This window comes from Atta cephalotes, assembly GCF_000143395.1.
Source record: "Atta cephalotes unplaced genomic scaffold scaffold00020, whole genome shotgun sequence".
Taxonomy (NCBI): domain Eukaryota; kingdom Metazoa; phylum Arthropoda; class Insecta; order Hymenoptera; family Formicidae; genus Atta; species Atta cephalotes.
In genome coordinates, this window is record NW_012130084.1 from 2,195,815 (window position 1) to 2,208,801 (window position 12,987).

Sequence of the window (12,987 nt, forward strand, 5' to 3'; positions counted from 1 at the left end):
GACGTACCTACCTTACTTTATTATTATTATATACTAACTAAACTAAACGAACGACCTACCTACTACTTCTTATTATTACTACTATTTTTTTGTTGTGTGTGTGTGTGTGTGTGTGTGTGTGTGTGTGTGTGTGTGTGTGTGTGTGTGTGTGTGTGTGTGACTCGCAAAAATATATTAATTCGTAAAATTTAAATATGAGTCACACAGATAGCCTACTTGAGATAAGATGCATTTTAAATTCAATTTGCTCGAAATCGTTTGACAAATTAATTAAATACTTTCCAATTACATTGTTGCGAATGAAATTTTTCATTAAAAAAACTTGTGAGCAGTAATTGAAATTTTCGCCAGACATACATCGTGAAGACTTAATTACTCCTATTGTAGTCGGAATTATTGTTGACATTGAAACAATTGTCGCTCTAGATAAGTCTTTGATGCTTATCAAAAATGAATTGATGATTTTGAAACGTACTGTATGCAATAGTTGCACCCTTTAGATGAATTATTACAATCCTCTTACAGAGATTTGCAGAATAATATCTATTTGTCTAGATTACATTCAGAATGAAGAATCATTTTAACACCGTTGTACCTTGACATTTTATCCTTCACGACTATTGAGCTCTATTTCGATTGTGGAACATTCTGTCCCTCTCACCCTCTTTCTCTCTCGCTTTATTCTATATCGAGAATAACGAACCACAAGATAGCGATGAGAGCGGTGTCAGGGCGCAAAAGGAAAACGCGAGTGAGGCAAAAGACTCACCGAAGTACTTGTCCGGTTCAAGACCTGAATCCTTGTCGAGGCCGCATATAACAAAGTAATCCGCGAACCGCTGTGGATGCTGCTCCGGACCGCGCGTTATCCCCAGACTCCCGTTCATCTTTCCCGACTCACGGATTTACAGCAGCAGCAGCAGTTGCAACGCGCTGCCGCTCACCGCGGACCACCTCGACCGTCGCTGCCGCCTTCACGAGATTGATTTCCACATCGTGCACCACACCGATGCGGCACTGTCACTTCACTTCAGCCGAGACAACAGCTGAGTGAGCACGCTGCGTACAATCGCTTACCGCGTCGCGCACAGAACAACGCACAGTGCACACTGTGCGCTACTGCGCTCTGCGGAGCGGAGCAAAACGGCAAGGAACGGAGCAGAGTGGAGCGGTGCGGAACGAACTGGCCGCAAATAATTGATCTCTCACCGCGGCGCTTGAAGTTAGCCGCGCGTCGTGCGCGCCGCGTCGGCGCCGCGCGCGGCCAACTTCAGCGCCGCAGTAAGATTTTGGCGCGCAATTTGATTTTAAAACGAGAAATGCCGTTTACTTCATCGTAGGTGCTTCCTAATTGAAACTTACAGCGTTTTTCATTGCCAAAACTAGTACGCACTCAGTGCACTTTAAAGCTGATGTACACAAATTGATATAAAGATTATGTTTAATAAAAATATAGAAACGAATTAAATCGCGAAATATTTAATACATTTTATTGTGCTATTTGATAAAATACATATTTTGATAAAATATATATATAATACATTTTATCAATTGAGATATCTTACTTTTCCATTTAGATTAGTGTACAATAGCTTTAATATGCATTGAGTGCGCGCTAGTTCTGCCAATGAAAAACGCTATCAGATACTTTCGTGCATACGGCAACACAGATTGTATTCTATTGCCGTAATAGTTGACACTACACATTAGTATTCAGCTCGAGAGCTATTAATTGGCTGTGTAAAGCTTGTTTTCTATAATTTTCTATAATAACAATTATATATTACTAAATGCGGCGGCCATAAATGAGGTTTCAAGACGTTGGGTAATCGGCTTTCTTACTTTTTTTCATTCAATATAAACAGAAGAAGCTACATTTAACCTAACTTCCAAAACAGCGAATGCATTCTATTCATTAAATCATATATTGCTATACTTTTTACATTCCTATGTACGTTTGTGTTAAAATGTGTTAAGCAATTGGAAAGCTCGCGTTTCCTCGCGATGCGATAAAGTTACCAAATGTCCTCCTTTCTTGAAGACAATTTTCAGATTTTTATATTATTAATAGTAATTTGGAAACATTTTTAATACTCCGGTTTATATAGTACAATTTGTTAAACTGCGGAATAAAACAAAAAAATATATATATACATATATAAAATAAGTGAATAGAATTCTTCCATAAAAATATTTTAGTTGATTTGCGATGGTGGGAAGTCCACGTTAGAAGAAGTAATTAGTAGAACATAATCACGATTACATACCAAAATTTTTCTTTTTATTTTGATTGTGACAGATTCTATGTACTTTGCTAGCAAGATTTGTAGCAAATCTATACATGATATTTCTAAATGTAAAAGTAATATAACGATGATCATTTCCGACAAGCATTCTGTGTAATTTTAAATAAAAGATCTTGAAATAACATAATCAAAGAGAGCGAATTAAGGAACAATAACAAATTTGCATATACAATTGCAGTGCGATTACGGTTCATTCAAATAAAATTATTCAAATCGCTTGATTAGCCCACATAGCGAAAGGCCTTCATGAGAAATTTTCTGTAACGACATATTCGCCAATGCAACATTATTAAATTATCCCTTGTTAGTATAAAGAATTAAGTAAAAAGTTCGTGTTGTATACATAACGTGTATTTGACACACAGATAAATTTTTGAAAGTTTCTACAGAAACTAAATTCATACAAATTTAACCGATAATTTCTTTAAATAATTTCCTTATATTGTCATCGTTTGTATTTTGTATGAAGTCTTTTTAAAAAAAATCTAATAAAAAAATTTGATAATATTATTTAAATAATTTGAATTAATTAATAATAATAATTTAATATATTATTTAATTTATTCTATAAGTTAGACGATGTGAATAAAATTAAACAAAAAGTTTATATATTTTAATAAAAAATTTTAAAGTATAAATTAAAAAGATTTCACAGCCGTTTGAATAACTTAAATATTTTTAATTGAATATTTCACATAAAATACAAATAGAATTGTTTAAGGTAATTCTTTAATAAAGTTTTGGGTGTTTCATCCATCAGAGGAACGTCGAATGACTTGTCGCTCAGTGCGATTCGCGATCTGTGGATCCAGGTTTGATCCTATGTCTCGCAAACGCGATTTTTCATGTTCACCATTTTCGAATTCGGCATTAAACTTTGAATATAATTCCCTCGAGTGTTGATAAACTCTAGAGAGTAAGAATACAACTACTATTAAATACAAAAACATAAGCGAATCTCTGTCCCCGAAGAAGCTCTAAAACTGATATGCATAGCTCTAAAGCAAAAACTGGAAATCTGTTATCACGGAACATAGAGTCGATTGAGGACATGAAGTTGAATGGAAAAATCCATCATCTTAGATAAAGAAAGATATCTGGGAAAAAGACTCGTTAATGTTTCACATCGTGACACGATATGTTTCACATCAAGTCACAAGAAAACAGTTTAAATTTAAAAAATCACCGATACTGTGAGTTCTTACGCCATGTTTATCCATCTCAACATTTTAAATAAAATTTGACTCATAGTGACATATTTAATTTAATTTAATTTATTATAGTTGACTATCTACATACATTTTTAAACCATGACTTCTTTTTGACACTGTAAAGATAATCTGTTTGTTATTCGATAATGTTTCACTGTTCATGTTTCACACAGCATGACTCATGCTGTAATTGTCATTTCAAAGTTATATTCAGTAAGCGCAAGTTCGCTTAACGATTTATCTCAATCCATATTTCTCCTTGAATGTATTTAATGTGTAATTCGAAGATTGCAACGAATGAGTCTTTTGAACATTTTTATTTATAACATCGTTTAATAGATTAATTCAGTACGTCATTCATTAGTAATCATTTAGCTGCTACTAATTGAAAAAGAGGTTCCACAATGATGAAATTGAAGAGGCTCTCTATGCTGCATTCTTGGAATTGATTGTAAGTGCGAATGTTGAAACTAATATTTGAACATCATTGATGACTCGAACGAAGCCGAAATGTTCGATTTTGTACAAACATATGTAAGATCTACGAAATATAATTTTTATATATAATGTTCGAAGAACTATGTCACATTTATGCTCTCAATCGCCTGTATTAATTTTTAATTATATTTATTTGATATGCATGGTACTGTGATCCAATAATAGAGTCTGGAAACCAAACAGGGGAATTTATCAAATTAACCCATCAGAGCCCACACAAAATTATAAATATCATAATTTGAATAAAATATTAAAACTACGTGTATATCTTAATAAAATATAATATGAAACATACATTAGTAACACATTGCCAGGTCTCTAAATTTCGAGACCAATCTTCAGTTCTCCAATAAATAAAAAAAATCTCCAGTTTTTCGTTCGCGTGGGATATTTATTAATTGCATATTTAATTACGTGGAAAGTAATAAGAAAGTGATTATGTTCGCAGTTTGTTATTTTATGAAATAAAAATTTATAATTGTGTTCGCACTGTACATATGTATGTAATCTCTGGAAAAAATGTAAAAAATGTAAAAAAAAATGTAAATGTTACAAAAATGTTAAAAATGTAAAAAAAAAGGCGTCAAGTATATTTTGCAGAAAAAAGATACCAAAGATAATGCCATAAAAAAAGAAGTGAAATTAAAATATATTTCAAGTATCTCTGTTTAAAAAGTCTCATAGAACACAATGCTCTAAGCGGCATCTTGAAAGCATCCTTACAATGTAGGTATCCTTTAGATACCTTTAAGACAATGTTGTATGGAATAATTTCTCATAATTATAATATACTACACAAAGTACGGATGACATTTGAAGTATATCAAGTATAACAACACATTAAAATGAGAGAACGAAATGCAATAGATAGCGTAATGAGAGATGCAGAAACTGAAAAGGAATTTTTACATCGATAACAAGTAGAAAATTGTAAAGATAAAAAATCGAAAATAAGCAAGATCTCCAGCAGCAGAATACTTGACATGCCCGTATTGTTTATAATCGTAATTTAAAATGAAAATTGCTAAAACAGTCGTTCGCACCTGACTTGTCAATAATACATAGATTTTCGATTTTTTATTTCTATAATTTTCTACTTGTTATCGATGTAAAAATCCCTTTTTAGTTCCTGCGCCTCTTATTACGCTGTCTATTGCATTTTATTCTCTCGTTAATGTGTTGTAATTTAATACACTCTTTTCAAATGTCATCCGTACTTTGTGTAATATATTATAATTATGAGAAATTATTCCATACAATACTGTCTTAAAGATATCCAAAGGACACCTACATGATAAGAATGCTTTCAAGATGCCGCTCGGAGAACTGTGTTCTATTTTAAATAGAGAATACTTTTTATTTTAAATAAAAGAACTCTTTTTAAATAGAGAAATATTTTATTTTAATTTCATTTCTTTTTTATGGCATTATCTTTCATATCTTTTTTTTGCAAAATATACTTGACATCTTTTTTTTACATTTTTAATGTCTTTTCCGGTAAATTTCACAAATTTTTGCTAAGTATTAGTTTCATTATCATTTTCATATATTTACAAAAAATGATTTGATGTAAATATATTTGATGTCTTTTTTTACATTTTACATATCTTCTAAGTTATTTCATTTTAATTGTAAAAATCTATGTTCTTTCCCAATACATGCATTTTTTAATAACATCAATTTGTTAAACAAAACAATAATTTTTAATTATATAAGCGAGTTCCTTCCTGTAAAGAATACGCTGTAGCGTCTCTTTCATGAACATGATATATTATGTACTATAATAATATACTTGACGAGAGACGTTACAGCGTCTCCTGATCTTGTAATAATAATAAAATCTCTATGATTGTGTTGACACTTTATCTTGATCAAATATTATTATAAATATTAACAAAAAAAAATCTGTAACAGTGGTCGCAAAACACGAATTAAACCTTGTACTTTTTTGTCTCTTTTTTTTTTTTAATGAAACAGTCGGCCCTCCAGAAATATGAAATCTCCAGCTCCTTCGAGCTCCAGCCGTACAGTGCTCAAGACTTAGGGCCCTATTCTTGAGCTATATAAATAATTTTTGCATATGAAAATGATAATTTCTCGATTATGATTCGTCGATATTTTCGTATGCAATATTTGTTCAAGAATAGGGCTCTTAGCAACAGTGAATAGTAAATCAAAAGCTGCATCTTCACCAAACGAAAGTTGACATTTATTTTTCGAGATTATAAACATGCAAGTTTATACATGTAAATATCTTTCCAGAATGGCCGCTAACTACTTTTTTGTGACTATTACAAACATAATTTTTTAAACACTATTATAATCTCATTTTTAGAGAAGTCTATAATAAGGTATGATAATATAATATTCATGTGCAGTTTAGTCAAAGAAGCGTCTCTAATCCTTATCTATCACTAAGTTATACATTAAAAGTTATATTTTCTATATTTTCAACATTTTTTTTTCTTATTTTATCTTTAACCTACCTTAGAATTTTGCACACATCAAGTTCATTATATAAAGTAATATTAGACATTTCTATGGTAATTTGATTTATTAAAGAACTACTAAAGAACCTTAAAAAATCATTAATTGTCAGTTAACTTCACCTGAGTCAATTATGAAACTTTTTTCTTAAGATGAAAAGTGAGAAGTGAAAAATTTTTCCATTAACTTCAATAGTTAAAATTTTCACTTTTCACTTTTTATCCTAGAAATAAAGTTTCATGATTGATATCCTGAATTCATCCGCTGTCAGAAAATTCGCAAAAATCCCTCCGATTGACACTATTGGCAGTATTGAAATGTTGCCACGCCACCTGTCAACGAATACACACGTATGTACAGTGCAGTGCATTAATTCGCTGGGTCACAGTAGCGGCCCAACTTATCGAAAATAAGAAAAACGTAGTACTAAAAAGTTAATAAAAGTTAATAAAAGTTGATAAAAAATTCTGAAAAAATTCGTAGAGTTCTATGAGAAGAAAATAAATGATTTTTGTCTCTTACAGTTTTTCTGTAAAATTGATATTTGAGTATTTGAGTAAAAAATAAACGTCGATAAGTCGGGCCGCTACTATGATCCAGCGAATTAATGAACTGCAGTGCAACATACACACACATACATACATATACCTGTATCCATGCACTGTGCAAAAGTCCGTCGCGAGCGCTTGTCACGCTCGCCGGAAGGTTAGATCCTGATGATTAAATCGAGCCGGACTTCATAAACACGCGATATAACGGGGCGGTAGCGGCGCCTCAGAGTTTTCATCTTTTTACGTAGGATGGAGGAGATCGACAATATAATAATTCACTCGTTGCGACAAATAGGCTGGTAAGTGTCCAGATTCAGCAGCTCCGATCGGTTCGCCACTAGTTTTTTTCCTTGCGGCGGCGATAAGGTGGGCGGTGTTTCGACGATATCCTCGCGAATAGGAGTATCACGCACGTGAGCTCATCCGCACGATTATTTCTTTTGACATTGAATCGTTGATTTCAAAATAGACGAAAATTATTGAATGTTAATATTAAGAAAAATATCAATATGACATAAAAAGCCTTATAAAAATAAGAATGTAGATACCTTCTATCTTCTTGTCTTGAAGGAACTCCAGAAGGTGCCACAAGTCGCCTATGATTCCTACATTTCTTACAGTTCGCGAGATATCTTATCTTATAAGTATAAAAATGAAATAGACGATATCTTCTCTATCTTCTTGCCTGAGAGAAATTTTATAATGTGCCACAAATTGATTATATGTCTATTTTTACAGCTGAAATAAAATGAAATAGATACCTACTATCTTTTCGCTTTAGATAAATTTTATAATATATCATAAGTCTCTCGAGTATAAGTCTGTTTTTTTTTATAGCTGAACTAGTATGTACTTTTTTTATTTGAAGTGAAATAAATATTTGGCAAAAGCAAGAAGAAAAATTCTAACGTAGTGATAAAAAACAAACCTCTTGACTCTTATGTTTCTTAGTTCCTTGATTATTACAAGTAAATTTCTTTTTAGTGACATTGAAGAGAACGTAACGAATCTTAGTAGCTTTAACACTGAACTAGTTGTGGAAGCCACTGTAAGATGCTTAGAAGCAATAAGGCCAGGTTTAGGTTTGTCTACTGTATTACCTATAAACATGGCAGCGCGCTTTCGACTGGGCGCTACTCTTGCACAAATGTGCATGGTAAATATATTTTGTCTTAGACCAAAACATATTCATATAGTTTTGCTTATTTCCATTATCTGATCAAAATTATAGGAGCTTGGATACAGAGGTGACATCGGCTATCAGACATTCCTATATAACTCAGAAGCAGATCTACGAAGAGTATTTATGTTTCTCATTGAAAAACTGCCAAAGGAGAGTGAGAAAACTGTAAACGAATCTATCAGTAAAGTTGCTTTATTAGAGAAATCGGTAGCATCCGCAATATCCCAAGGACTCTCCATACCATGGTTACCGCATTATTGTCATAAACAGGGTTTCAGGAATAGAGGAAGAGCGAATGTCCCTTATGTGTCTGTAAATCTCGAAATACCAATAGCAAATATCGAAGATGGTAATGCAATATTAATATTACTTGAATTACTTTTGCCAGACAATGTTAATACAAATGACGACCGTTATTATTGCAGATTATAAAGACTATTGTATGCGCTATTTACAACCAGTGCCTGAACAAATGCAAGACATTGCGTGCTTTTTACCTTCAATGATATCGTACAATGCAAAAACGCTTAATACTTCTCCGACAGATATTATGGAACGCATAAATTGGCTTAATAGCCAACATTCTGAAAAACCTGTTTATTCTAATGCGTTTAATATTGTCAAAGAATTTAGCAAATTCTCGTCAGAGAACAAGACACAAACTTCAACAGTAAGCATACAAGATACTCTTATATAGCTAATTATTAGTTGCTTTCCGTTTTCATAAGTGATACTGAATCTAAAGTTATACGAGTATTTTATACTCAGATAATGACGTCAGCACTCGCTTACATTTTTATTTATCTAACAAGACAAGTTTATAATTTCACTTAATTTAATAAGAATTAACAAGACTGAATAAAGCACACAGTTGAGCCTCACTTGTCAGAATGAAAAGGAACCTACATTCAACTGACATCACAAATAAGAATTATCTAAATTTTGATGTAAATGGAAAATAACTATTATATATCTTACATATTCATTATGATCATTAAATTTTTAGGAATCTCAGGTGAAACTAGAATCTGCAATGCATCCAGTGCTTCCAGATCAAGAAACATTAAGAAATCAGGCGAAACAGGAAGTTGAAACAGAAAAGATGAAAGCAGAATGCGAAAGTCTTAGAATAAATATAGAAGAATTACAAAACGAAATTAAAAAATTGACCACCAGATTAGCTCAAGCAACAATAACTAGCCAAAATGAAGAGAAGGAATTAAAAATCAATGAAGAACAAAAAAAAATCAAAGCAAAAGCATACGAACTCCTTCAAGATGGGCCAGAGAATGTAAAGAAATTGGAATCTGCAATTGAGGCTAGCACAAGCAAACTGATTAATTTAGCAAATCAGTGGGAAAAACATAGGGTGCCCTTAATTATGAAATATAGGCAAGAAAGAGAAAAACATTCCACAAAAGCAGTAAGTATACAAAATTAAGTAAATTTTGAGATAACCAAGAGTCACTTATATTTAAAAAATGATTACATTTTTATTATAGAATGCGAGTCAAAAAAAGCTGGACGAGATAAAATTGTTAAAAGAGAAGGAAAAAGAACTTCAAGAAGAATGTCGAAATAAGGACCAACAATATTCACAGTTGGTCACAGAAGTTCAGAAACTTCCTAAGGAAGTAAATAGATCTGCATACACTCAACGAATTTTAGAAATAATAAATAATGTCAGGAAACAGAGAGATGAGATAAGCAAGGTTCTGGCAGATACTCGTGAAATTCAAAAGGAAATCAATACGCTTACTGGGAGATTGGAGAGATCCTTTACCGTCGTAGACGAACTAATATTCAGAGATGCAAGAACAAACGAAGCTTCGCGGAAGGCTTACAAATTATTAGCGACGTTACATTCAGACTGTAATGAACTCGTAAGTTTAGTCGAAGAAACAGGTGCGACAATACGAGAAATTAGAGATTTGGAAGAACAGGTAAGATGCAATGATAGAAGGATTAAGAAAAGTAGGTTTATGTAACGCAGAAAATTAACATTCAATTTAATATTTATTCAGATCGATTCCGAGTCCGCGAAAAACGTCGGTGCTAATTTGGAAAGAATAACTGCCGATTTAAAACAAATGAAACAAGAAACCGCCGCATTAACCGCACAACTCCAAAGTAAAGCCTCGTGATTGTTATGTACAATACAGCGTCATTTTGCGAATTGTAATGTTCAGGACCAGATGGGAGTTTAGTACAGGTATGAAGCTCATTTTTTATAATTATGTAGAGAATGAGAAATATTTAAACATATTGAATTCTCTATAAGATAATCTAAATTATAAAGACATTCTTTTACTGTTTTACAGAATATAAAACGAATACAATCGAATGCATTAAAGACCAAACATTTTTTAGCTACGCAATCAGCAGAACATAACGCGATATTGCCCATGAGAGTCTCCATGAATAATTAAGTTAACTGTTAAACAAACGTGCCTTGGCCTGAAGTCATCAGGCATTAGGCTTTTATTAGCCTCGGGCCAAGTGTAAAACATGCTATTAACATCAATGCTCAAAGAGACATTATTTATTATAAAGCCTAATAATTTTTTAGCATCGAGTTCAACTTTCGTATCTCTCGCAACTTGAAGATCTGACTTGCGGCTGTAAATAAAATAACTGCTAAAACATCACTTTCAAACAAAGAACATGTACAAAATATAGAATGTGTATAAGGGTAAAATCAACGTTTAATATTTTATACATACTCTCCTTGAAAATTATTTTCATAAGATAAATATCTGAGACATACACACGCACACACACATAATATCAAAGTACAACGAAATAACAGTTTCAACTTTTTTTGTTCTGATTCTCTATACACATGTGTATATGTTCTTTTTTTTATATACATTTTTATTTCTTACTTTTAATGTCCGGTGGTATGTAGGACTCTATAGTAATTAACTTTCTTAAATGCTTTGCGCTATTGTGCATGGCACGAATACGTTCATCTTGTTTGCGTTCTTTTTCTTGTATCTCTTCTATTTTCAATTCAATTTCTTCCTCTTTATCAAAGAATGTCAACAATTGTTCTCTCTTTTCTAAATCCTCCTTTATTTTCTTGATATTATTAATTCTTCTTTCTTTGTCTATTTCTTTCATTTGCGTTTCTAATACTGAAGTTCTTTTATGTTCCCAATCGAAATAAGCCTGAAAATTCAGAGTATATTTGGCAATTTTATAATTTACTGTATATATTGATATTAAGATATATTGATATATATTGATATTAATTAATTAAATTCCAAAAAAATTATTTTTATTAATATTTATTACCTGACATTGTTTAGAAATATCCTTTTCAGCTTCCTCGTTTATAGCCACTTTAATAAGATTCTCTATCGCTTCAATAAAGCTTTCTTTAAGATTTTGTTTCTCCTTCAATATAGATAATTGAACCTCCACAAGTTTGAACTTTTCAGCATCTTGATCTTGGAGTTCACTGTTATCTTTTGATATTAATTCAAATACTTCTTCGTAAACTATTTTGTCTTGCTTCATCTCTAACCATTTCTTTATTAAGTTTAATATATCGTCATATTTCTTATACAATATCAAGCCTCTTAACTGGCAAGATCTCCCTATAGCATCTGCTCTATGCTTCCCTTGAAAGTTTAGAGTTTTGCCGACAAGATCTTTCGGATCAATGAGATCAAAATGATCATCAAAGTATGGATTTCTTAGATATCCTACACGTACTTTCACTTCCTCTGAAGTATCTACTGGAAACTCAGGTTTCTTCCAATCATCAGGATTTTCTAGATATCTATGACATGCATATAAGCACAATGCATTAGTAATAGGATGACCTGCATCTTCCTGCAACATGACTAAACTTGCCACTTTTGCAGCAGAAGTATAATCCTTCCTATTTATGAAGTGATCCATGAGCATGTTGTAGTCAAAATAATCAGGAAAAATACCATAATTTAATCTGTCATTCAGCACTTCAAGCAATTCTTGGATATAATTGTGCTGCAAGAAATACCGTATTACGGCATGATGTGTGGAATCCAGTATATTCGTCGTTTCTACAGATTGCCTGAGATTATGCAAAATCTTTATCACCTCATTGACATATAGATTGTCAGTGACACTATTGACAAAGATATCAACATCGACGGCGCTAACTTTGCCGACGCTCCCATACTTTTGTTCCAACTGGATGTACATCGACGTCGGTTCGATTTTCTGTAACAGCGGTGACTCCAGTCTACGACTCCACGCTTCTTCGCAACGATAAGCCTCCGACAAGAATAGCCTTCTTTGCACTCGCGTCACAAGATCCTTAGAACCACGATGAACCCGGCAGAGTCTGTGACCAAGTTTGAGCGTTTTTAGCATCTTGATTAATAGATTATTATCCGTATGTAATCACATAACCTTATTATGCAACAGCCGATCCTTTGCTGCCTCTTTCTTTGAATCCACGTTTTTTAGAATATTTTAAATTACCACTTTTCTATTTAACCCAGATTTCTGTTACCTTTCACAGTTCACCATGCTCTCATGATAGAGGCATAGAGGTTATGTTATATGGTCCCTTTATATAAAGGGCCGTTTACAATGAAAATAAGTGTAAGGATAAATCCACACAACTCGTATAGTCGCATAAAGATATGCATAAAGAAATATCACTAGTCATTACTTCTATATAGATAGTAGTAATTTACTTTTATTTAGTCATATAGTTTATTAGTCAGCTATGCAATTTAATTAGTTGGAGTATA

The 12,987-nt window shown here is 32.4% G+C and overlaps 3 protein-coding genes across 3 annotated transcripts in view; 1 reads left to right on the forward strand and 2 right to left on the reverse strand.

Moving 5' to 3' along the window:
* Positions 1–887, reverse strand: part of LOC105619261 (DENN domain-containing protein 5B) — a 25,040-nt gene extending 24,153 nt beyond the window's left edge. The window contains 1 exon segment of the mRNA XM_012200785.1: positions 770–887. Within this exon segment, the coding sequence (XP_012056175.1) occupies positions 770–887 (118 nt within the window).
* A 6,415-nt stretch (positions 888–7,302) lies between these two features.
* LOC105619262 (coiled-coil domain-containing protein 22 homolog) lies at positions 7,303–10,380 on the forward strand. The gene is given in 7 exon segments (XM_012200786.1): positions 7,303–7,352; positions 8,038–8,209; positions 8,285–8,638; positions 8,640–8,906; positions 9,243–9,659; positions 9,739–10,179; positions 10,261–10,380. Coding segments are annotated over 7 exon segments (1,821 nt in total).
* Positions 10,381–11,110: 730 nt separating this feature from the next.
* LOC105619263 (28S ribosomal protein S27, mitochondrial-like) lies at positions 11,111–12,601 on the reverse strand. Its single transcript, XM_012200787.1, has 2 exons — positions 11,534–12,601; positions 11,111–11,407 (listed from the first exon to the last, which is right to left on the reverse strand). The coding sequence occupies exons 1-2, from the start codon at positions 12,599–12,601 to the stop codon at positions 11,111–11,113; spliced, it is 1,365 nt and encodes a 454-aa protein (XP_012056177.1).
* Between the last annotated feature and the right edge of the window lie 386 nt (positions 12,602–12,987).

Bases quoted from the DNA above. Each gene is read 5' to 3' on its own strand.
- LOC105619263 (XM_012200787.1), bottom strand. From the start codon at position 12,601: ATGCTAAAAACGCTCAAACTTGGTCACAGACTCTGCCGGGTTCATCGT. The intron at 11,408-11,533 runs GTAATAAATATT...CTGAATTTTCAG, and splicing joins ATATTTCTAAACAATGTCAG to GCTTATTTCGATTGGGAACA.